The 26,655-nt window shown below is 42.0% G+C and overlaps 2 protein-coding genes and 1 long non-coding RNA gene across 3 annotated transcripts in view; all 3 read right to left on the reverse strand.

The window, feature by feature from the left end:
• Nucleotides 1-8,778, reverse strand: part of LOC120032282 (plexin-C1-like) — a 22,346-nt gene extending 13,568 nt beyond the window's left edge. Inside the window, exons 1-12 of the mRNA XM_038978297.1 lie at nt 7,763-8,778; nt 7,500-7,640; nt 6,824-6,958; nt 6,640-6,734; nt 5,213-5,493; nt 5,017-5,119; nt 4,691-4,778; nt 4,470-4,508; nt 1,739-1,872; nt 922-1,098; nt 336-438; nt 1-132 (exon numbers count right to left, since the gene is read on the reverse strand). The exon at nt 1-132 is cut by the window's left edge and continues 48 nt beyond it. Coding sequence (XP_038834225.1) covers nt 1-132; nt 336-438; nt 922-1,098; nt 1,739-1,872; nt 4,470-4,508; nt 4,691-4,778; nt 5,017-5,119; nt 5,213-5,493; nt 6,640-6,734; nt 6,824-6,958; nt 7,500-7,640; nt 7,763-8,731 — 2,397 coding nt within the window. The 5' untranslated portion in view covers nt 8,732-8,778. The remainder of the gene's footprint in view (nt 133-335; nt 439-921; nt 1,099-1,738; nt 1,873-4,469; nt 4,509-4,690; nt 4,779-5,016; nt 5,120-5,212; nt 5,494-6,639; nt 6,735-6,823; nt 6,959-7,499; nt 7,641-7,762) is intronic.
• Nucleotides 8,779-15,617: 6,839 nt separating this feature from the next.
• On the reverse strand, nt 15,618-16,531 carry LOC120031919. The gene is made up of 3 exons (XR_005473769.1): nt 16,118-16,531; nt 15,908-16,004; nt 15,618-15,729 (listed from the first exon to the last, which is right to left on the reverse strand). It is a non-coding gene; the product is annotated as an uncharacterized LOC120031919 (long non-coding RNA).
• Nucleotides 16,532-16,719: 188 nt separating this feature from the next.
• LOC120031820 (plexin-C1-like) lies at nt 16,720-25,097 on the reverse strand. Its single transcript, XM_038977640.1, has 11 exons — nt 24,894-25,097; nt 24,631-24,765; nt 23,955-24,089; nt 23,771-23,865; nt 22,799-23,079; nt 22,603-22,705; nt 22,285-22,372; nt 22,038-22,076; nt 19,843-19,976; nt 17,632-17,808; nt 16,720-16,843 (listed from the first exon to the last, which is right to left on the reverse strand). The coding sequence occupies exons 1-11, from the start codon at nt 25,095-25,097 to the stop codon at nt 16,720-16,722; spliced, it is 1,515 nt and encodes a 504-aa protein (XP_038833568.1).
• Nucleotides 25,098-26,655: the final 1,558 nt, after the last annotated feature.

Genomic DNA, 26,655 nt, shown 5'->3' on the forward strand with positions numbered 1-26,655 from the left:
GGTGAATTCTGGGTCGGGATGGTAGGTGAGCTGTGATGAGCAGGCCAGTGTCTGATTGGTCACTCTCAGAGACACAGTTGATGTGACTGGCTGGTTAATGTGTTCAAAGGGAGGTGTGTGGTACCACAGAGTCTAAAAACACCAACAACATGAATTAGAATACCTCAGATATTGATCCCCCCATGACTGATTTCTGTGTTGTGTGAAGGTGAACGTTTGGTGAGGTGTGGCAGTGTGCATGTTCATATTAGGTTACTGACTGGTTACGTGAGAGTGGGTGAAGACTTGATGCTTAGTCAAGAAATCAATTAAAATCATTGTGTTAAGATGTCTACCCCAGAGCTGTAGTTGGATTGGATGGTCTGAGGGGCGTGGTCATGAACAACCCCCTCCACAAACTCCAGATGGAACCCTTGGACCTTGATCTTCCTCTTCCCACTGCAGGACACATACCAAATCAACCAATCAGAGGAGGGTTAGCGTGCTGATGTGAATTGTAGTCATGTCTAAACCACATTATTTGAATAAGCCAGAGGAAGAAAAACAAGTTGTAACACAAAAAAACTTTTCACAGAATAAATAAAGTATGACATGGTCCATAAAAACATGAAGAATCTGCTTTAGAGAGCTACCAAAAGCAAAAAGGGAAGCCAGTGCTGAGCAGCTGAGAGAAAGAGGTGATTGAAACATAACACTGTTGTATGAAGCAACTTCTGGGAAGCGGCCCACTTTCTTTCCCCATCAGACAAAATAATGGCCAGTAGCCATATATGGAAAAGAGTTACAGGCATGCTTCTTAACCGCTGTATAGCTTGTGTGCGTGTGTGTGTGTATTTAAAAATTCGGATCATATGTGCGTACCTAAGTGTGTGTGTGTGTGCGCACACGCGTACCTATGTGTGTGTGTGTGTGTGTTTTTACCTAGCCCAGGTAGTGCTTGGTGTTAGCCCAGTGCAGGACGGTGAGGACACATAGGTGACAGTGGCCTTGCCCAGACAGCGACCGTCTGGCAGCACGGCACACACAATGACAGAACCTTTGTCTCCACTGGGGATGTGGAACGTCAGACTGGACCCAGTGTTGTTCCACACAGGAGACCTGACCAGGTGATACACACACTACACAGGTTACAGATCCCCCCGATACTGATGCTCATTCTGTTCACCAGTTCCGGTGGTCTACGTCACCGGATTTCTAGGTTTCACTGAACAGGATTCATTATCATCAACCCCGGACTGTCTTGTCTGATTACACACACCTGGTTCCTATTTCCCCTGATTAGTATATGTGGCCTCTGTTCCCTCTGTCCGTTATTGTTCCCATGTCCGTTGGCGGTGTGAGTACCTATGCGTTGGTGCAGCTGTTATGCTGCATGCTATATAGTATATTGTGGATTATGGGTATCGTCCCTTGTATTTCAACAAAGTTTACCCTCACTCTTTTGTTTGGGTACAGCCCAGTGTTTTTGTATACGTGTTTGTTTTGGGTATATTAAAAACCCCTATTGTGTATTCCTGCGCCTGTCTCCAAAATCCTTTATTCCAGCGTGACAGACACACTTTACCAAAACACAGTGATAAAGCCTTGGGCTTTCATGAACGAAGTGAGCACCAGTGAAAAAAAATCTAAATCGTTTTTAAAAGCATTGATTCATTATTTATTTTTTTATCTCAAAAAATGATGTCTGCATAAATTAGTAAAACAAATCATATTCAACCGATTGTCCACTTTGACTCACTCCTTGAGACTGCAGTCCATGTGCCCTTGGATGCGAACCCTAGTCACGTGATGGAGGTTCTTCCCAGTCATCAGGGCGTGGTTTCTCCCATGGAAGGACAGGACACTGGGCACTATGGAGACGATCACTGGCTCCTGACAAACACACACAGACACAGACAATATTTCTGATAAAGACAAGTGAAACTAAATATGTGTTTATGGCTGTAGGCTTGCTCTTTAGTTTTGGTAAATAATGATGAGTGACAAAGTTGGAGGCATAAATATCATACCCCCCAAAAATGCTAACCTCCCCTTTTATTGTAATGGTGAGAGGTTAGCATGTCTTGGGGGTATGATATTTGTGCATCTGTAACTTTCTCACTCATCATTATTCACGATTCATTCAGGACTATCAGTCATCATAGTACCATCCACATAAATGTAGAAGCGTTTAGAGACATTCTATTCTTATTTACAATAAAAGTGATTATGCAATACATTAATTTACCATTCATTTCTATTGGGCAAATTTTTTATCTGAAACATAACCAAAACAAACAGCAAATGCATCCAAGATTGATGTAATCATTGTGTGCTGGAAATAAGGGACCAAATACTAAACTTTTGACAACTTTAATACACATAAGTATATTTGTCCCAATACTTTTTGGGGGGATTATGTGTAACAGTTTAGTTTCCTTCCCTCTCCTCGCCCCTACCTGGGCTTGAACCAGGGACCCTCTGCACACATCAACAACTGACACCCACAAGGAATCGTTACCCATGACTCCACCAAAGCCGCGGCCCTTGCAGAGCAAGGGGAACAACTACTTCAAGGTCTCAGAGCGAGCACGCACCCCGCTAACTAGCTAGCCATTTCACATCGGTTACATATGTACAAAAAGTGCTGTAATTTCTAATTGGTTCACCCGATATGAATGAAAATACCCTCAAATTAAAGCTGACAGTCCGCACTTTAACTTCATAATCATTGTATCACTTCAAGTCCAAAGTGCAGAGCCAAAACAACAAAAAGTGTGTCACTGTCCCAATACTTGGAGCTCACTGTATGTAATTATGATGGATGGTTTGAAATCTACTACTGCCCTGGGGCACAGTCATGTGATCCATGATCCCCACTGTAAGAGGTATGACGACTTGACTCAGAGACAAAGGCTCTATTCACAAACATCTTCTTACTATTTATAACCTTTTTGATCCATGCCATTCTGGTTGAGATAAAATCTATATTCTACGAGTGATCTAAACGTAGGATGCCCAGATCTATGAATATTGCTCTGTATAACTGAATATAGTATCTTGGCATTGGTAGACATCCATTTGAGTGTCTTCATTTTGTCCTCAGTCTTAGCTTTCGAGAGAGAGAGCAAGAGAGAGAGCGAGAGCGAGAGAGAGAGAGGTTTGATAAGGCCAAAGGAACATTGACACTTTAACAAACACCAAACCCTATGAGGAACGACTTCAAAATCGGGGGTGTGAACTAGCTTTCTATTCAAGCGTTGATCGACATGGTAATGGCTCTATAGTATTGGAGAAAAGTTGAAAAAACTGACCCTCCGTTACATCGTGACGTGTCATGTCGTAACATACAGCACGCATAAAGCAACTATTTCTGTCTTACAATCTCTCTTCACCAGGTGTAGCACTTCTCTCATCGTTTAAAAACAAGAAATGGACAGTGACGGGGGTAAGGGGGGATACCTAGTCATTTTTTGCATCATCATTGCATGCGATCATCATTCTCAAAGCCGCTGTTTACTTCTAAGATCACTTTAGCACCGCCCTAAAAACCTGATTCATATTCGACACAAACCTTCAAATAGGTATGTAATGACACATTATATAAACTCTTTATAGTGTTTTATTTACATTTTAGAGGCGATAAGGTGATAAGTTGGACAGATCGAGTGAAAAAAAGCAATTTTCCCACACAACATCTCTCCTTCTCACTATCACGCATTAGTTTCGCTTCCCCACCCGCCATTTAAAAAAAGACCCGGCGGGGCTCATTGCCTGCTTCAATTATGCAGAAACGGGCAGCGTTTAGGTCATGTAATTGATTCTGTTGGAAAGGGGAGAAATTGTGCTTTACAATGGTATTGACAGTACAGTTGATCTGGAAGTATTACGTTTTTGGGGCGCTAAAATAAGGGCAATTGTACGGACCAAGGCGAGGTACGAGTTTACGTTATATTCATCACATCTAATTAAATTTGACACATTTCATTCAGACTGGGAGGAGCATGATAACAAAGTAAGCTCATTAAAACATCTCAAATGTAGAAACTATACTGTATCTTTCAGTGTTATTCGATTTCAGACGAATAACATTGAAATTTTTAGTTGTTGAAATAAGTTACTGTATGTATGTACAGTAAGTAGTTGATGACAAACGTGTGAACTAAATTGTATTTTTTTTGGTAGTGGTGACCATATACAAGAAAGCTTTGTCCTTGTCACATTTCACAGAACACATGTCCATAGCTATTTGATAGGTACTGAAATGACTGTGCCTGCAAAGTTACCGTGAAAATCCCAGACCACTTCAAGTCCACTCTGTTTCACATGCAGACACAGATGCGCACACACACGCACACTCGCTCACACACACAAACACAGATACAACCTTAGTTCCCTGTTCTGAGATCAAACTTCCCTATAAGGGACAGAAGATCCACTGAGAGATGCTGAGGAAGAGGAAAAGGCTGTGATCAGTAGGATGGACTTACAGAGTAGTTCATTCCTGACTGGCTGAGTCTGCACACATCCTGGGGATAGAAGTGAGAGAGGGTTGATGAACAAGATACAGGAACACACATGGGTGAAGAAGTTGTGAGATGAACACCCCCAAAGAAGAAGGTGTGTGTGTGTTTGTGTGTTTGTGTGTTTGTGCGTGTGTTTGCGCGTGCGCATGCGTGTGCGCATGCGTGTGTGCGTGTGCGTGTCATACCTGTATGGAGTCTGAGTTGGCAGACCTGGGTGTCCAGGAGCAGGCATCATTACTCCAGCTACATCCAGCTGTCATGCACTGAGAACACCTGAGAGACACAGAGATACAAATAAGAAAACTACAGTGAGTTTAATCATAAACATGTGTACCATCTGCTACTCATGCAAAATGTGTACTAACAAATCTATAACATACAGAAAGTGCCCAACATAATTTAAAAGATGTCATCATAGTAAATATTGAAGTAGGTCTAAACAAGTAGGTTGAAACATAGCCATATCAAGGTGCTGAGGAGTAGCATGACAGATCTGGGATTTCTGACTGACAGGGCAGAGGTAGGTGGTCCAGTGATGTCTGAACAGTTAGTGAGCATCAGTTTCTCAGTAAGGTTCTGCTTCCCCACTCTTATCTTCACTGTGACATCCAGACCTATGTGGAAAAACACAGGGAAACAATCTCTTAGCAAGATGCTACATTTTTTCATTGAGAAATCTACAGGAGAGTTAGAAGGTGAAAGGTCACCTTCAACAGGAAGCTGGTCGCTGGAGAACAGACAGGAGCATCGAGGCAACGCTGGAGCGGGGCTTGTTCTGTCACACAGATCACCTCTTGTATTAAAGAAGTGGCAGGTAAAGGTGAGACTTCCTGTCCCATTCACATTCAGGTGGACCTTGACAGTGAGTGTGATCTTCTCTCCACTGCTGCTCTTCTCCACCTGGTAAGAGACCATGTTCTGTTGTTGGGAGTCCTCAGAGATGGAGATCCAGGCTGAAGGCTGAAGGCAGTCATCCTGAAACGAACATCTAGAACACATCACATAAAGGGGTGAAGATGAGCAGGTTTAGGGTGACACAGATAAACAGGACATAGAAGTATGTTCACAGGAAGTTTCATCTATAGAGGCATGTTGATTCTAAGAAGCTGTGGGTGATACAGGAAATGCCTTTTGACCTCTAAGACCATATAGTGTGAAAAACCACAGATAGTATGTGGTGAGATCATATGAAACCCTGGGGTATGACATTGTCACGATCGTCTTGCGAAGAGAGTGAGGACCAAAATGCAGCGTGTGGAAAGTACATCTTCTTTATTAAAGAAAGAAGACGAAAACGACACGAACACTATAGAACTAAACAAAACAACAAAACAGACGACCGTGAAGCTAATCAAACATAAGTGCTGACACTAAACACTTAGACATAGACAATTACCCACAAATGCATGATGCCCATGGCTGCCTTAAATATGGCTCCCAATCAGAGACAAATGAAAGACATCTGTCTCTGATTGAGAACCACTCAGGCAACCATAGACATACCTAGACACATTCACTCAACCATAGACATACCTAGAAACATTCACTCAACACAAACTCATACACTACACCCAACACCCCCTTTACCATATAACCACCCAAAATGACAAAACACAAACATTCCCCATGTCACACCCTGACCTAACTAAAATAATAAAGAAAACAAAGAATACTAAGGCCAGGGCGTGACAGACATTAACACAAACAAACCAGGCAACTGTCCTCACTTAATTACATTGAAACGACTGCCATTGTTAATTTTCATAAAATGATCAAAAAAGTACATTTTAGAAGAATAAGACAAGATATAATGAAGACATCTCCCTGTATTGTGGTTATGAAAATATAACCAGTAAGGCTGGACTGAATGGATCGTCACTTTTCATTCATCTAGTAAACTCTAACTCACATCGCTTTCTCTCACTCATCAGCATAGCAGGTATTTATTTATATGGCAGTATCTACAACCGATGACGGTTAGGATAAACTACGTTCAGATTATCCCTCTATAACTTTGGTAAAGTCATGATTCAGCTGGTAGAGTCGGTCATCCGTAACGACGTAAACTGAACAAGCCTGTACTCGATTGAACTGTAAGTTGTAGAAGTGTGTAGTTGTGGTTCTTGTGACTGACCTTGACTCACACCAGCCACAGAAGGGGTCCTGAGCAGACCAACAGTCCTTCAGACTCTTGTGTTCACTGCACTGAGCCACAGGCACACGCATCAACTACAACAAACACACAATATTATGTCCTGGGTCCTATTTCAGAATGGTTGTACTGTATAACATGTATCTCTGTGCACAGTAGAACTTACCTGGTTCCTCAGTGCCATGTACACATGTTTGCGGTCCACTGGATCCAGGTGCATCTTGGGAAACACACGGCGGTCGTCATCTGACTTGTAGAGCACTCTGGGACAGGCAGGTTTGTAGGCCTTGTCTACAGCAAGCTGACATGGGACAGAGAGTGACACTTGAATAACATCTCTATGTAGAGGTGACATATCACACTAACAAACCACAATACATAACATGGCCCGAGGAAATCACCTATATTGCAGTTGTAAATGTCAGTTGACTGCACACATTTCTCTCTGTCAACAAGAGTATGAATTTGATGATGATGATACATGATAGACTAACAATCACTGATGTGTAGTGGTGACCAAACCCCTGTCTGGTTTGTTAGAGTGTACTGCATGGCTGTGATATTTCTGTTAGAAACATGCAGGGGATTTGGCTGGATTATTAAAGTTTTCCAGGGACAACACTGCATGAAGGAGACTATTGTGTCTAATAAGGTTACTTCTGGGGTTTCTCCAGGCTAATTTAGACCTCAAATTCCCTCATGTGAGCCACGTTTGGTAGAAAATGCTGTAATTCTGTTGTATGAGTATCTGTGTGTTCAAGGGAGAAATAATGACACGAGAGAGGTGTTTTGAGGCCAGTGTGTGTGTGCTTTAAGAGTTCTCATAACTGTGTTCCACAGACCTTGATGAGTTGTCCGTCTCCTGTCCCGATGAAGAACACCAGCCAGGAGTTGTGTCTCACTGCCAACACTGATGTCATGGAGCTGTATTTAAACACCACTGCCTCTGGCTGCAGCTCCGGGGTGGTACCTTTTCCCGATGACTGAAACAGTGTTACAGACAATCTCAACACATTTGCTAAGAAATTAGGGTAACGATACTGACAGGGTCTTTGCTATGGTGTTGGTTATAAAGCATACATATAATTATTATCATCTCACCAACCTTTGCACAGTCTTCATAGCAGAAGTCTGGGTCATCGTTCTTGAGTTGAGGCCCTGTAGAGTGGCTGATGTTATAGATGGCCAGCATTGTGTTGATGGGATCGCTTGTGTTACCAGCCGTGAACACACCTGCCCAGAGCACCTGCCCATGGAGCCCACCAGAACCTTGAATTACAGAGGAAGACAGGAGCCGCCGGCGCTCCATGATTCCACAGCATTTGAGTGTCGCACCTTCGAGGGACTTCAAAGTATCTGCTTTATTGTTCTCGCTCTTGAACCAAATAAGTCGAACTTGAGGCTCTTTGGGAACGTTCGAGAACACGTAGATGTGTGAATTTCTCTGAAAGCCGTCCACAAACTGAAACTTCTCCTTTTGTCTGGCGTCAATATACGGAGACGCGCTCTCATCTGATTCAGAAAAGATTCCTCCCTTCTGTCCTTCTAGTGTATTCCGTAGGACAAGCAACTGACCTGAATTGACACACTTGTTACGCACACGGCTCTTCAACCTTCCAGCCATAATGTAGGAGTTCTTCCCGACATCAACAATAAAGCCAATGGTTGAATCTCCAGGGTCCAATGAACCCACTTCAAAATCCTCGAAATGCACAGATTTGGAGATTTCGTTGAGATCCAGTATTTCACAGTAGCCGCATTTTGTGGTTCCACAAGTGATCAAGGTCTTGTTTTTTATGAATGGCAGTAAAATGTTTACCTTAAATGGATACGTTTCATCGGAAGGAGGTACTTCTTGGTTAGGATAAACTACGTTCGGATTATCCCTCTTTATAACTTTGGTAAAATCATGGTTCAGCTGGAAGAGTCGGTCATCCGTAACGACGTATACCGAGCTGTCACCAATGGCAAAGTCGCGGACGTCGCCATCGAATGAGTGAGTCTCCTGGCCCCGACTCCAGTCCACACAGGCGAGGAGTACTCCCCAGAAAACAGCCCTCATCTCGTAAATCATGTAGTCAGTCAAGCCTGATAGGAGAGCGCATGGTAAACTCCGTTCTGCGCCTCTGATGCCACTGTCATACTGTGCCGAAGGCCAACAGGAGGATTGCGTAAAAGCGCACAGTGGATGGATGCTGCAACTATGTCATAACATTTAGTTCCGGCGGTTATATTCTGAGACTCCGACTTCCGTGTTTAAATCTCTACTGTGATATCGAAATTAACGCTAGTTCCATACATTTCAATCTCAGCAGAGGATGTATCAGTAACATCGTTGTTTGAGTGTTTCCAAAACGTCTCCAAACTCGCATTTGTGGTAATACCTATATTGCCTATTCAAATGCCAGTGTCAACATCATCATCACCTATATGATTATTTTGATTTAAATACTTTGATTCAATAATAAAATACGTAACCGAGAGTGAATGCCTCGCATTTCTTTTGATGTCATCACGGGCTATCCCAAGGGGGCACTTTTTGTTCGGTCCTACACTGCATTCTGGTGGTGAAAGTGTTACATTACTAGACAAAATACCACCCTAAAGACTGGCATGCAGTGGTGTAAAGTACTTAAGTAAAAATACAACTGAAGTCATTTTTGGTGTATCTGTACTTTATTTATGTTTGACAACTTTTACTCAACTACATTCCTAAAGAAAATAATACTTTTTACTCCATACATTTTCCCTGATGCCCAAAAGTACTCATTACATTTTGAATGCTCAGCAGGACAGGAAAATGGTCCAATTCACGCACTTACCAAGAGAACATCCCTGGTCATGCCTACTGCAAGTGGCCTCTTATGCTTCTCTGTCTTCATGTTAAACCACCTGGAACCGTATGGATCAAGCTACTCAGAATAGGAATATTGATTAAGGGTCCATTTTGTCTTTAGAATCACAATGAATTAGACTACATGGACAGTGGGAAAAATATCAGCACTCATAGTCTGCATCACTTGATACGGGACTCAATGTTGAGAATGGGCCCATGGCATCACTCTCAGCGCTCTCTAGATTGGGGTCATAGAGCTCACACTGGTCCAACTCTCCACAAGGTCCTATAAGTAAGTAGCCTTGTACAAGCCTTGGCTTCTGCGAGCCGGAACAGCTCATAGGAACAGGATATCCTGTTTCTGTAGCGTGAAGCAGCTTAATGTACACGTACATCCCCAAGACAGGACTCTAGTCTATCTCAGGGCCTTCCCAAATGATCTCCTTAATTATGAGTGTCTATGGTATGACTCAGCTGGGGATCAAACTCCCAATCTCAGGGCAGACACTAACCTCAAGGCCACTGAGTTGGTACAGTTGAAATCGGAAGTTTACATACACCTTAGCCAAATACATTTAAACTCAGTTTTTCACAATTCCTGACTTTAATCCTAGTAAACATTCCTTGTTTTAGGTCAGTCAGGATCAACACTTTTTTTAAAGAATGTGAAATGTCAGAATAATAGTAGAGAGAATGATTTATTTCAGCTTTTATTTCTTTCATCACATTCTCAGTGGGTCAGAAGTTTACATACACTCAATTAGTATTTGGTAGCATTGCCTTTAAATTGTTTAACTTGGGTCAAACGTTTCAGGTAGCCTTCCACAAGCTTCCCACAATAAGTTGGGTGAATTTTGGCCCATTCCTCCTGACAGAGCTGGTGTAACTGAATCAGGTTTGTAGGCCTCCTTGCTTGCACACACTGTTTCAGTTCTGCCCACACATTTTCTTTAGGATTGAGGTCAGGGCTTTGTGATGGCCACTCCAATACCTTGACTTTGTAGTCCTTAAGCCATTTTGCCACAACTTTGGAAGTATGCTTGGGGTCATTGTCCATTTGTAAGACCCATTTGCGACCAAGCTTTAACTTCCTGACTGATGTCTTGAGATGTTGCTTCAATATATCCACATAGTTTTCGGTCCTCATGATGCCATTTATTTTGTGATGTGCACCAGTCCCTCCTGCAGCAAGGCACCCCCACAACATGATGCTGCCACCCCCGTGCTTCACAGTTGGGATGGTGTTCTTCGGCTTGCAAGCATCCCCCCTTTTCCTCCAAACATAACAATGGTCATTATGGCCAAACAGTTCTATTTTTGTTTCATCAAACCAGAGGACATTTCTCCAAAAAGTACGATCTTTGTCCCCATATGCAGTTGCAAACTGTAGTCTGGCATTTTTATGGCGGTTTTGGAGCAGTGGCTTCTTCCTTGCTGAGGGGCCTTTTAGCTTTTGTTGATATAGGACTTGTTTTTATTGTGGATATAGATACTTTTGTACCTGTTTCCTCCAGCATCTTCACAACGTCCTTTGCTGTTGTTCTGGGAATGATTTGCACTTTTCGCACCAAAGTACGTTCATCTCTAAGAGACAGAACACATCTCCTTCTTGAGCGGTATGACGGCTGCTTGGTCCCATGGTGTTTATACTTGCGTACTATTGTTTGTACAGATGAACGTGGTACCTTCAGGTGTTTGGAAATTGCTCCCAAGGATGAATCAGACTTGTGGAGGTCTACAATTTTATTTCTGAGATCTTGGCTGATTTCCTTCGATTTTCCCATGATTTTCCCATGATGTCAAGCAAAGAGGCACTGAGTTTGAAGGTAGGCCTTGAAATACATCCACAGGTACACCTCCAATTGACTCAAATTATGTCAATTAGCCTATCAGAAGCTTCTAAAGCCATGACATCATTTTCGGAAATGTTCCAAGCTGTTTAAAGGCACAGTCAAAAAGGTGTATGTAAACTTCTGACCCCCTGGAATTGTGATACAATTAATTATAAGTGAAATAATCTGTCTGTAAACAATTGTTGGAAAAATGACATGTGCCATGCACAAAGTAATGTCCTAACCGACTTTCCAAAAGTATAGTTTGTTAACAAGACATTTGTGGAGTGGTTGAAAAACGAGTTTTAATGACTCCAACCTAAGCATATGTAAACTTCCGACTTCAACTGTATGTCCTATAGGGACTCCAAATACCTGGATGTAAAGGAAAGTGTCTGATTGGGCATTTGTACGGTTTGGGCTTTAAGGCTTATGTCAAATGACTCTGGTCGACAAGTTTCACCCGCTACAAATCAGGTTTTACATCCTGTACCATGTTTACATAACAGTTCAGATGGCCTGATTGATTCACACATTGAAGGATGGTAACATTATTTCTCAAATTAGCCTTATGCACTATTATGTAGGCTACATGAATATACAAATAGCACAAACCACGCCTGAATGGGGGAATCACAAAGGAAACTTAGTTTCACAGTTTTAATGCAAACAGCAATTGATTTAGAATAGGCATGTTATTTTATACATAAAAATATAATATGGTAAAACAAAAAAGGGTACATATATGACAGTGGTATACAGTCTTATATTAAGTCAGGATACTACAAACATTAATATAAATTACAGGCAAATCAAGTGCAAGCAGTTAACTGTTGAGTGGGGAGGAATGATAGCGTCTCTACCCAAGTAAAGAAAGGCTGACATTTTGTAGAATTTAGAAGAGGTACATTGTATTTTATCCAATTTCCAAAAATGTAAGACATCTTTGTTCCAAAAATAATGGAGGAGAAGGCGACTTACACTGGAGTAAGGTCAACCACCTTGCCAACAAACTTGCAAAGACTCAAAGGACAGTCTATGTTGACCTCAGATAATGCAGGTTCCTTCCAGACCTAATAGCAGATTAAATCAAGCAAAAGGGAGAATAAACTGAAAATAATTAACAAAACAAAGTAAGAATATACAGTGCCCTCAGTAATTATTGGGACAGTGAAGCAAACAATGACTATGTGGTTAATAAAGTGAAGACTAACAACTATATTTTGAGGTTATTTCCATCCAGATTGGGTGAACTGTTTAGATATTACAGCACTTTTTGTGAATAGTCCCCCCCATTTTAGGTATTGGGAAAATTCACTTACGGTGCATTCGGGAAGTATTCAGACCCCTTGACATTTACACATTGTTACGTTACAGCCTTATTGTAAAATGGATTAAATTGTTTCCCCCTCCCATCAATCTACACACAAAACCCCATAATGACAAAGCAAAAACATTATCTTGGCTGTGTACTTAGGGTCGTTGTCCTGTTGGAAGGTGAACCTTCGCCCCAGTCTGAGGTCCTGAGTGCTCTATAGAAGGTTTATCAAGGACCTCTCTGTACTTTGCTCTGTTCATCTTTCCCTCGATCCTTACGAGTCTCCCAGTCCCTGCCGCTGAAAAACATCCCCACAGCATGATGCTGCCACCACCATGCTTCACTGTAGGGATGGTCCCAAACTTCCTCCAGACATTCAATCTTAGTTTCATCAGACCAGATAATCTTGTTTGTCATGGTCTGAGTCCTTTGGGTGCCTTTTGACAAACTCCAAGCGGGCTATCATGTGCCTTTTTCTGAGGAGTGGCTTCCGTCTGGCCACTACCATAAAGGCCTGATTGGTGGAGTGCTGCAGAGATGGTTGTGCTTCTGGAAGGTTCTCCCATCTCCACAGAGAAACTCTAGAGCTCTGTCAGAGTGACCATCGGGTTCTTGGTCACCTCCTTGACCAAGGCCGTTCTCCCCCGATTGCTCAGTTTGGCCAAGCGGCCAGCTCTAGGAAGAGTCTTGGTGGTTCCAAATTTCTCCCATTTAAGAATGATGAGGCCACTGTGTTCTTGGAGACCTTCAATGCTGCAGACCTTTTTTGGCACCCTTTCTCAGATCTGTGCCTCGACACAATCCTGTCTCGGAGCTCAACGGACAATTCCTTCGACCTCATGGCTTGGTTTTTGCTCTGACATGCACTGTCAACTGTGTGACATTATATAGACAGGTGTGTGCCTTTCCAAATCATGTCCAATCAATTGAATTTACCACAGGTGGACTCCAATCATCTCAAGGATGACCAATGGAAACAGGATGCACCTGAGCTCAATTTCGAGTCTCATAGCAAAGGGTCTGAATAGTTATGTAAATAAGGTATCTTTTTATTTGTAATAAATTTGCAAAAAATTCTAAAAACCTGTTATCCCTTTGTCATTATGGGGTATTGTGTGTAGATTGATGAGGAAACATTTTTATTTAAGCAATTTTAGAATAAGGCTGTAACGTAACAAAATGTGGAAAAAATCAAGGGGTCTGAATACTTTCCAAATGCGTGTATATGTGTATGTCTTTAATATGTGTATTAAAGTAGTAAAAATGTAAGTATTTGTTCCCATATTCATAGCACGCAATGACTGCATCAAGCACACTTCTACATGAATGTAGATGCTACCATAATCCTGAATGAATAATGAATAATTATGAGTGAGAAAGTTAGACGCACAAAAATCTTACCCCCCAAAATATTTTGTCATCCCCTGTTATTGTAATGGTGAGAGGTTAGCAAGTCTTTGGGGTATGACACACTATATATACACAAAGTATGTGGACACCCCTTCAAGTTAGTGGATTTGGCTGTTTCAGCCACACCTGTTGCTAACATGTGTATAAACTCGAGCACACAGCCATGTAACCACAAACATTGGCAGTAGAAAGACTTTAGTGAAGAGCTCATTGACTTTCAACGTGGCATTGTCATAGGATGCCACGTTTCCAACAAGTCAGTTCGTCAGATTTCTGCCCTGCTAGAGCTGCCCCGGTCAACTGTAAGTGCTGTTATTGTGAAGTGGAAACGTCTAGGAGCAACAACGTCTCCGCCGCGAAGTCCTAGGCCACACAAGCTCACAAAACGGGACCGACGAGTGCTGAAGTGCATAAAAATAGTCTGTCCTCAGTTGCAACACTCATTACCAAGTTCCAAACTGCCTCTGGAAGCAACATCAGCACAAGAACTGTTCGTTGGGAGCTTCATGAAATAGGTTTCCATGGCCTGGCAGCCAGACACAAGCCTAAGATCACCATGGGCAAAGCCAAGCGTTGGCTGGAGTGGTGTAAATGTCGCCGCCATTGGACTCTGGAGCAGTGGAAAGGCGTTCTCTGGAGTGATGAATCACGCTTCACCATCTGGAAGTCCGACAGACGAATTTAGGTTTGGCAGATGCCAGAAGAACGCTACCTGCCAGAGTTCATAGTGCCAACTGTAAAGTTTGGTGGAGGATGAGTAATGTCCAGGAGCTGTTTTTCATGGTTATGGCTCGGCCCCTTATCTTAACGCTACAGCATACAATGACATTCTAAACAATTCTGTGCTTCCAACTTTGTGGCAACCGTTTGGGGAAGGCCCTTTCTTGTTTCAGAATGACAATGCCCCCATGCACAAAGCGAGATCCATACAGAAATGGTTTGTTGAGATCGGTGTGAAAGAACTTGACTGGCCTGCACAGAGCCCTGACCTCAACCCCATCGAACACCTTTGGAATGAATTGGAACGCCGGCTGCGAGCCAGACCTAATCGCCCAACATCAGTGCCCGACCTCACCAATGCTCTTGTGGCTGAATGGAAGCACGTCCCCACAGCAATGTTCCAACGTCTAGTGAAAAACCTTTCCCAGAAGAGTGGAGGCTGTTATAGCAGCAAAGGGGGGACCAACTCCATATTAATGCCCATGATTTTAGAATGAGATGTTCGACCAGCAGGTGTCAACATACTTTTGGTCATGTAGTGTATTTGTGCGTCTAACTATCTCCCTCATCATTATTCACGATTCATTCAGGATTATCCGTGATCATGGTAGCATCCACAATGTAGAAGTGTTTAGAAACATATTCTACTCATATTTACAATAAAAGTGACTGCAACATAACACAGTACTTTATTTACCATTCATTTCACAAAATAATCGTTAACACAACCAAAACGAAGGGAAAATGTACTAAGGAAAATGACAACAGCACACAAACTTTGACAAACTCAACAGATCTTAAATATAAACATTATTACATATTCTCCAATAAATAAAATGTACTCACGTTGTCAGGGACGCAGATCACGGAAATGAATAATGAGTTTGGCCATTGCAATCCCCAGCAGGATAAGGAATACTGGAGGGTAAAACTGCTGCTTAAATAGTGCAGTGGTGCTAATCAGCAGTAGGTACAGGTGTGGTGAGTGGCGAAGGAGGCGTATGAAGTTAGTGCCGAGGACATCACAACACACCTAAAACTAGGAGCCTTACTCAATAGTACATCTGACATAAGTAACCACATTTAAAAGCTACAGAAAACCACGAGAATGAAGCTGAAGTAAGGAATACTTACCAACGATGACTATAATGATGATGGATATAAGCAGAAAGAGTCTTAGCAGTTGAGTGTGTGTTGAATCAAGGTTTATTGTGACATTGCCAACTCTTATCTGATGAACAAAGACAACATAATACATGATTATTGTTCACCATTTCCAAGGACAGTGTTCCAGCGAAACTAATAAAATGGTGGGTTGAGGTTTCATCTGAATAACATTTTTACCTTCACTGACTTGATGTTGGCGCTGGGAGTGTTCTTTATCTCACAGATGACAGAGTCATTCCCTTTCCTCGTCTCAATGGTGTCCATGGCACACTCTACATCCTGGTTCTCCTCCTGAACAACCAACACTGAGATCTCTTCTGTGGCGATGTTCAACTTGTCAGGCTTTTTCTGAAATAAAAGAGAGAGAGCATGTATGTGTGTAGGTATGGGTGCATGCATGCGTGCACATGTGTATACCTCAATGGTGACATGCAGGTCGTTTCCTGTCTTGATTGCAGTATAGCTGGTGAATTCTGGGTCGGGATGGTAGGTGAGCTGTGATGAGCAGGCCAGTGTCTGATTGGCCACTCTCAGAGACACAGTGGAGGTGACTGGCTGGTTAATGTGTTCAAAGGGAGGTGTGTGGTACCACAGAGTCTAAAAACACCAACAACATGAATTAGAATAGCTCAGATATTGATCCCCCCATGACTGATTTCTGTGTTGTGTGAAGGTGAACGTTTGGTGAGGTGTGGCAGTGTGCATGTTCATATTAGGTTACTGACTGGTTACGTGAGAGTGGGTGAAGGCATGATGCTTAGTCAAGAAATCAATTAAAATCAGTGTGTTAAGATGTCTACCCCAGAGCTGTAGTTGGATTGGATGGTCTGAGGGGTGTGGTCATGAACAACCCCCTCCACAAACTCCAGATAGAACCCTTGGACCTTGATCTTCCTCTTCCCACTGCAGGACACATACGAAATCAACCAATCAGAGGAGGGTTGTTGGTCACTGTCAAGCCCTGACCATAGAGAGCTGTTTATTCTCTGTTGGTTGGGGCGTGATAGTGACTAGGGTGGGTCATCTAGGTGATTAATGGTTTATGTTGGCCTGGTATGGTTCCCAATCAGAGACAGCTGTTTATTGTTGTCTCTGATTGGGGATCATATTTAGGCAGCCATTTCCTCATTGTGCTTTGTGGGATCTTGTCTACAGATAGTTGCCTGTGTGCACACCAGTAGCTTCACGTTTCGTTTGTGCTTATTTGTTTTGTTTGGTGAGTTTCTATTAATTAAAAGATGTGGAACTCTACGCACGCTGCGCCTTGGTCTACTCATTATGACGAGCGTGACAGTCACACCTAGCGTGCTGATGTGAATTGTAGTCATGTCTAAACCACATTATTTGAATAAGCCAGTGGAAAACAAAGATGCTTCATGGCAAAAGTTGTACTTTTTTTATACAACAATAAAATATGTAAAAAAATTGCTTGCCAAGCCCACTTTCATTCCCCATCAGACAACACCATAGCCAGTAGCCATTTTTAGAAAATAGTTAAAGGCATGCTTCTTAACCTCGGTATAGCTCGTTCCGAAGGTGAACCCATGTTGTTGGATCTTATACTTGTGTGAATTGCTATAGAAATGCAATTTGATGTGTGGGCTTGAACAGGTAGACGTGTGTGTGTATGTGTGTGTGTATTTGCATGCATGCATATGTGCGTACCTATGTGTGTGTGTGTGTGTTTTTACCTAGCCCAGGTAGTGCTTGGTGTTAGCCCAGTGCAGGATGGTGAGGACCCATAGGTGACAGTGGCCTTGCCCAGACAGCGACCATCTGGCAGCACGGCACACACACTGACAGAACCTTTGTCTCCACTGGGGATGTGGAACGTCAGACTGGACCCAGTGTGGTTCCACACTGGAGACCTGATAATGTGATACACACACTACATAGGTTAGACACACACTTTACCAAAACATAAGGCATTGGGCTTTCATGGAAAAAGTGAGCACCAGTGAAAAATCTAAACCATTGTTTAAAACTTCTTTGGGATAGGGGGCAGCATTTTCACTTTTGGATGAATAGCGTGCCCAGAGTGAACTGCCTCCTACTCTGTCCCAGATGCTAATATATGCATATTATTATTACTATTGGATAGAAAACACTCTGAAGTTTCTAAAACTGTTTGAATGATGTTTGTGAGTATAACATAACTCATATGGCAGGCAAAAACCTGAGAAAAAATCCAAACAGGAAGTGAGAATTCTGAGGCTGGTTGATTTTCAACTCATCGCCTATTCAAATCCCAGTAAGATATGGATCTGTTTGCACTTCCTACGCCTTCCACTAGATGTCAACAGTCTGTAGAACGTTGAATGAAGCCTCTACTGTGATGTGGGGCCGGATGGGAACTGTTTCAGTCAGTGGTCTGGCAGAGTGCCAGTTCTTGGTCACGTGCATTCCAAATGATATCGCCTTGCGTTCCATTATTTCTGTAGATACAAAGGAATTCTCCGGTTGGAACGTTATTTAATATTTATGATAACAACATCCTGAAGATTGATTCTCTACTTAGTTTGACAAGTTTATTCAACCTGTAATATAACTTTTTGAAGTTTTCGTCCGACGTTCGCCTGGATCTGCACGAGCGTTTGGACATGTGTACTAAACATGCTAGCAAAAGTAGCTACTTGGACATAAGTAATGGACATTATCGAACAAAACAACGATTTATTGTGGAACTAGGATTCCTGGGAGTGCATTCTGATGAAGATCATCAAAGGTAAGGGAATATTTATGATGTAATTTCGTATTTCTGTTGACTCCAACATGGCGGAGAAATGTTGTTATATCTGAGCGCCATCTCAGATTATTGCATGGTGTGCTTTTTCCGTAAAGTAAAAAAAAAATCTGACACAGCGGTTGCATTAAGAACAAGTGTATCTTGTGTCAAGTGTATCAAAGTTTATGATGAGTATTTCTGTTATTTGAAGTGGCTCTCTGCAATTTCTCCGGATATTTTGGAGGCATTTCTGAACATGGCGCCAATGTAAACCGAGATTTGTGGATATAAATATGCACATTGTCGAACAAAACATACATGTATTGTGTAACATGATGTCATATGAGTGTCATCTGATGAAGATCATCAAAGGTCAGTGATTAATTTGATCTCTATTTCTGCTTTTTGTGACTCCTATCTTTGGCTGGGAAAATGGCTGTGTTTTTCTGTGGCTATGTACTGAACTAACATAATCGTTTGGTGTGCTTTCGCCAAAAAGCCTATTTGAAATCAGACATGTTGGCTGGATTCACAACATGTGTAGCTTTAATTTGGTATCTTTCATGTGTGATTTAATGAAAGTTTGATTTTTATAGTATTTTATTTGAATTTGGCGCGCTGCATTTTCTCTGGCTTTTGGCCAAGTGAGACAGTAGCGTCCTGCCTAAACTCTGATTTTTGGATATAAATATGAACTTTACCGAACAAAACATACATGTATTGTGTAACATGAAGTCCTATGAGTGTCATCTGATGAAGATCATCAAAGGTTAGTGATTAATTTTAACTCTATTTATGCTTTTTATTACTCCTCTCTTTGGCTGGAAAAATGGCTGTGTTTTTCTGTGGCTATGTACTGAACTAACATAATCGCAAGGTGTGCTTTCGCCGTAAATCCTTTTTGAAATCAGACACTTTGGCTGGATTAAAGAGAAGTTTATCTTTAAAATGGTGTATAATACTTGTATGTTTGAGGAATTTTAATTATGAGATTTCTGTTGTTTTGAATTTGGCACCCTGCAATTTCACTGGCTGTTGGTTAGGTGGGACGCTACCGTCCCACATATCCCAGAGAAGTTAAAAGCATTGATTTAAATAATCCACGTTTTATCTCAAAAAATTGTCTGCATATGTTAGAAAACAAATCATATTCAACCGATTGTCCACTTTGACTCACTCCTTGAGACTGCAGTCCATGTGCCCTTGGATGCGAACCCTAGTCACGTGATGGAGGTTCTTCCCAGTCATCAGGGCGTGGTTTCTCCCATGGAAGGACAGAACACTGGGCACTATGGAGATGATCACTGGATCCTAACAAACACACAGAGACAGACACAGACAATATTTCTGATAAAGACAAGTGAAACTAAATATGTGTTTATGGCTGTAGGCTTGCTCTTTAGTTTTGGTAAATAATGATGAGTGACAAAGTTAGAGGCATAAATATCATACCCCCAAAAAATGCTAACCTCCCCTTTTATTGTAATGATGGAAGGTTAGCATGTCTTGGGGGTATGATATTTGTGCATCTGTAACTTTCTCACTCATCATTATTCACGATTCATTCAGGACTATCAGTCATCATAGTACCATCCACATAAATGTAGAAGCGTTTAGAGACATTCTATTCTTATTTACAATAAAAGTGACTCCAAAATTACACAATACATTATTTACCATTAATTTCTATTGGGCAAAAAAATAATCTGAAACATAACCAAAACAAACAGCAAACGCATCCAAGAGTCAGATGTCTTGATGTAATCATTGCATGCAGGGAATATGGGACCAAATACTAAACTTTTGACTACTTTAATACACATAAGTGTATTTGTCCCAATACTTTTTTGGGGGTGACTATGTACAAAAAGTGCTGTAATTTCTAAATGGTCCACCCGATATGGACGAAAACACCCTCAAATTAATACTGACAGTCTGCACTTTAACTTCATAATCATTGTATCATTTCAAATCCAAAGTGCTGAGTACAGAGCCAAAACAACAACAATAATTGTCACTGTCCCAATACTTTATGAGCTCACTGTATGTAATTATGATGGATGGTTTGAAATCCACTACTACTGCCCTGGGGCACAGTCATGTGATCCATGATCCCCACTGTAAGAGGTATGATGATTTGACTCAGAGACAAAGGCTCTATTCACAATCATCTTCTTACTATATATAACCTTTTTGGTCCATGTTATTCTGGTTGAGATAAAATCTCTATTTTACGAGTGATCTAAATGTAGGATGCGAAACTACAAAAAATGCCCAGATCTATGAATATTGCTCTGTATAACTGAATATAGTATCTTGGCATTTGCAGACATCCATTTGAGGTTCTTCATTTTGTCCTCAGTCTTATCTTTCAAGAGAGAGCGAGAGAGTGAGAGAGCGAGAGAGCGAGAGAGCGAGAGAGCGAGAGAGATTTGATGAGGCCAAATGAACTTTATGAAACTTTAACAAACACCAAACCCTATGAGGAGCAAACACTTCCTTCACCACCAAACACACACAGCTAACGTAAACTCACCCCATTCCGCACAACATCTCTCCTTCTCACTATCACGCATTAGTTTCGCTTCCCCACCCGCCATTTTTAAAAAGACCCGACGGGGCTCATTGCCTGCTTGAATTATGCAGAAACAGGCAGCGTTTAGGTCATGTAATTGATTCTGTTGGAAAGGGGAGAAATTGTGCTTTACAATGGTATTGACAGTACAGTAGATCTGGAAGTATTACGTTTTTGGGGGCGCTAAAATAAGGGCAATTGTACGGACCAAGGCGATGTACGAGTTTACGTGAGTTTACGTTATATTCATCACATCTAATTCAATTCTTCACATTTCATTCAGACTGGGAGGAGCATGATAACAAAGTAAGCCCATTAAAACATCTCAAATGTAGAAACTATACTGTATCTTTCAGTGTTATTCGATTTCAGATGTCAACATTGTTTAGTTGTTGAAATAAGTTACTGTATGTATGTAAGTAGCTGATGAATCACGTGTGAACAAAATTTAACATTGTTTGGTAGTGTATGGGTTGTGGTGAACTCAGATACAATTTCAGAGCTGACAATTTACAAGAAAGCTCTGTCATTGTCACATTTCACAGAACACATGTCCTTAGCTATTTGATAGGTACTTAGCATGAAATGACTGTGCTTGCAATGTCACCGTGAAAATCCCAGACCACTTCAAGTCCAATCTGTGTCACATGCAGACACACACGCACACTCGCGCACACACAAACAAACATACACACTTAGTTCCCTGTTCTGAGATCAAACTTCCCTATAAGGGACAGAAGATCCACTGAGAGATGCTGAGGATGAGGAAAAAGCTGTGATCAGTAGGATGGACTTACAGAGTAGGTCATTCCTGACTGGCTGAGTCTGCACACGTCCTGGGGATAGAAGTGAGAGAGGGTTGATGAACAAGATACAGGAACACACATGGGTGAAGAAGTTGTGAGATGAACACCCCCAAAGAAGAAGGTGTGTGTGTGTGTGTGTGTGTGTGTGTGTGTGTGTGTGTGTGTGTGTGTGTGTGTGTGTGTGTGTGTGTGTGTGTGTGTGTGTGTGTGTGTGTGTGTGTGCGTGTGCGTGTCATACCTGTATGGAGTCTGAGTTGGCAGACCTGGGTGTCCAGGAGCAGGCATCATTACTCCAGCTACATCCAGCTGTCATGCACTGAGAACACCTGAGAGACACAAATAACAAAACTACAGTGAGTTTAATCATTAACATGTGTACCATCTGCTACTTATGCAAAATGTGTACTAACAAATCTATAACATACAGAAAGTGCCCAACATAATTTAAAATATGTTATCATAGTAAATATTGAAGTAGGTCTAAACAAGTAGGTTGAAACATAGCCATATCAAGGTGCTGAGGAGTAGCATGACAGATCTGGGATTTCTGACTGACAGGGCAGAGGTAGGTGGTCCAGTGATGTCTGAACAGTTAGTGAGCATCAGTTTCTCAGTAAGGTTCTGCTTCCCCACTCCTATCTTCACTGTGACATCCAGACCTATGTGGAAAAACACAGGGAAACAATCTCTAAGCAAGATGCTACATTTTTTAATTGAGAAATCTACAGGAGAGTTAGAAGGTGAAAGGTCACCTTCAACAGGAAGCTGGTCGCTGGAGAACAGACAGGAGCATCGAGGCAACGCTAGAGCGGGGCTTGTCCTGTCACACAGATCACCTCTTGTATTGAAGAAGTGGCAGGTAAAGGTGAGACTTCCTGTCCCATGCACATTCAGGTGGACCTTGACAGTGAGTGTGATCTTCTCTCCACTGCTGCTCTTCTCCACCTGGTAAGAGACCATGTTCTGTTGTTGGGAGTCCTCAGAGATGGAGATCCAGGCTGAAGGCTGAAGGCAGTCATCCTGAAACGAACATCTAGAACACATCACATAAAGGGGTGAGGATGAGCAGGTTTAGGGTGACACAGATAAACAGGACATAGAAGTATGTTCACAGGAAGTTTCATCTATAGAGGCATGTTGATTCTAAGAAGCTGTGGGTGATACAGGAAATGCCTTTTGACCTCTATGTTTTACCACAGAAAATAAATACATCAACAAGACCATATAGTGTGAAAAAACACAGATATTATGTGGTGAGATCATATGAAACCCTGGGGTATGACATTAACACAAACAAACCAGGTAACCGTCCTCACTTAATTACATTGAAACGACTGCCATTGTTAATTTTCATAAAATGATCAAAAAAGTACATTTTAGAAGAATAAGACAAGATATAATGATGACATCTCCCTGTATTGTGGTTATGAAAATTCAACCAGTAAGGCTGGACTGAATGGATCGTCACTTTTCATTCATCTAGTAAACTCATAACTCACATCGCTTTCTCTCACTCATCAGCATAGCAGGTATTTATTTATATGGCAGTATCTACAACCGATGACGGTTAGGATAAACTACGTTCAGATTATCCCTCTATAACTTTGGTAAAGTCATGATTCAGCTGGTAGAGTCGGTCATCCGTAACGACGTAAACTGAACAAGCCTGTACTCGATTGAACTGTAAGTTGTAGAAGTGTGTAGTTGTGGTTCTTGTGACTGACCTTGACTCACACCAGCCACAGAAGGGGTCCTGAGCAGACCAACAGTCCTTCAGACTCTTGTGTTCACTGCACTGAGCCACAGGCACACGCATCAACTACAACAAACACACAATATTATGTCCTGGGTCCTATTTCAGAATGGTTGTACTGTATAATATGTATCTCTGTGCACAGTAGAACTTACCTGGTTCCTCAGTGCCATGTACACATGTTTGCGGTCCACTGGATCCAGGTGCATCTTGGGAAACACACGGCGGTCGTCATCTGACTTGTAGAGCACTCTGGGACAGGCAGGTTTGTAGGCCTTGTCTACAGCAAGCTGACATGGGACAGAGAGTGACACTTTAATAACATCTCTATGTAGAGGTGACATATCACACTAACAAACCACAATACATAACATGGCCCGAGGAAATCACCTATATTGCAGTTGTAAATGTCAGTTGACTGCACACATTTCTCTCTGTCAAGAAGAGTATGAATTTGATGATGATGATACATGATAGACTAACAATCATTGATGTGTAGTGGTGACCAAACCCCTGTCTGGTTTGTTAGAGTGTACTGCATGGCTGTGATATTTCTGTTAGAAACATGCAGAGGATTTGGCTGGATTATTAAAGTTTTCCAGGGACAACACTGCATGAAGGAGACTATTGTGTCTAATAAGGTTACTTCTGGGGTTTCTCCAGGCTAATTTAGACCTCAAATTCCCTCATGTGAGCCACGTTTGGTAGAAAATGCTGTAATTCTGTTGTATGAGTATCTATGTGTTCAAGGGAGAAATAATGACACGAGAGAGGTGTTTTGAGGCCAGTGTGTGTGTGTGTTAAGAGTTGTCATAACTGTGTTCCACAGACCTTGATGAGTTGTCCGTCTCCTGTCCCGATGAAGAACACCAGCCAGGAGTTGTGTCTCACTGCCAACACTGATGTCATGGAGCTGTATTTAAACACCACTGCCTCTGGCTGCAGCTCCGGGGTGGTACCTTTTCCCTATGACTGAAACAGTGTTACAGACAATCTCAACACATTTGCTAAGAAATTAGGGTAACGATAATGACAGCGTCTTTGCTATGGTGTTGGTTATAAACCATACATATAATCATTATCATCTCACCAACCTTTGCACAGTCTTCATAGCAGAAGTCTGGGTCATCGTTCTTGAGTTGAGGCCCTGTAGAGTGGCTGATGTTATAGATGGCCAGCATGGTGTTGATGGGGTCGCTTGTGTTACCAGCCGTGAACACACCTGCCCAGAGCACCTGCCCATGGAGCCCACCAGAACCTTGAATCACAGAGGAAGACAGGAGCCGCCGGCGCTCCATGATTCCACAGCATTTGAGTGTTGCACCTTCGAGGGACTTCAAAGTATCTGCTTTATTGTTCTCGCTCTTGAACCAAATAAGTCGAACTTGAGGCTCTTTGGGAACGTTCGAGAACACGTAGATGTGTGAATTTCTCTGAAAGCCGTCCACAAACTGAAACGTCTCCTTTTGTCTGGCGTCAATATACGGAGTCGCACTCTCATCTGAATCAGAAAAGATTCCTCCCTTCTGTCCTTCTAGTGTATTCCGTAGGACAAGCAACTGACCTGAATTGGAACACGCGTTACGCACACGGCTCTTCAACCTTCCAGCCATAATGTAGGAGTTCTTCCCGACATCAACAATAAAGCCAATGGTTGAATCTCCAGGGTCCAATGAACCCACTTCAAAATCCTCGAAATGCACAGATTTCGAGATTTCGTTGAGATCCAGTATTTCACAGTAACCGCATTTTGTGGTTCCACAGGTGATCAATGTCTTGTTTTTGATGAATGGCAGTAAAATGTTTACCTTAAATGGATACGTTTCATCGGAAGGAGGTACTTCTTGGTTAGGATAAACTACGTTCGGATTATCCCTCTTTATAACTTTGGTAAAATCATGGTTCAGCTGGAAGAGTCGGTCATCCGTAACGACGTATACCGAGCTGTCACCAATGGCAAAGTCGCGGACGTCGCCATCGAATGAGTGAGTCTCCTGGCCCCGACTCCAGTCCACACAGGCGAGGAGTACTCCCCAGAAAACAGTCCTCATCTCGTAAATCATGTAGTCAGTCAAGCCTGAGAGGAGAGCGCATGGTAAACTCCGTTCTGCGCCTCTGATGCCACTGTCATACTGTGCCGAAGGCCAACAGGAGGATTGCGTAAAAGCGCACAGTGGATGGATGCTGCAACTATGTCATAACATTTAGTTCCGGCGGTTATGTTCTGAGACTCCGACTTCCGTGTTTAACTCTCTACTGTGATATCGAAATTAACGTTAGTTCCCTACCTTTCAATCTCTTCAGAGGTTGTATCAGTATTATCGTTGTTTGAATGTTTACAAAAGGTGTCCAAACGCGCATTTGTGGTAATGCCTATATTGCCTACCATCACATATATGATTATCGAGATTTTACTTTTGATGTCATCACGGGCTATCCCAAGGGGACACCTTTTGTTCGGTCCTACACTGTATTCTGGTGGTGAAAATGTTACTAGACAAAATACCACCCTAAAGACTGGCATGCAGTGGTGTAAAGTACTTAAGTAAAAATACAACAGAAGTCGTTTTTTGGGTGTATCTGTACTTTATTTATGATTGACAACTTTTACTCAACTACATTCCTAAAGAAAATACTTTTTACTACATACATTTTCCCTGATGCCCAAAAGTACTGGTTACCTTTTGAATGCTTAGCAGGACAGGAAAATTGTCAAATTCACACACTTATCAAGAGAACATCCCTGGTCATCCCTACTGCTTCTGATCTGGGGATCTCACTAAATACCACTGCTGGCATTATGTACACCAGAATCTACTCACATACCAGGTCTTGAATTTAGATTTAGTTAAAAAA

Source organism: Salvelinus namaycush, chromosome 38 (assembly GCF_016432855.1).
Source record: "Salvelinus namaycush isolate Seneca chromosome 38, SaNama_1.0, whole genome shotgun sequence".
Lineage (NCBI taxonomy): Eukaryota > Metazoa > Chordata > Actinopteri > Salmoniformes > Salmonidae > Salvelinus > Salvelinus namaycush.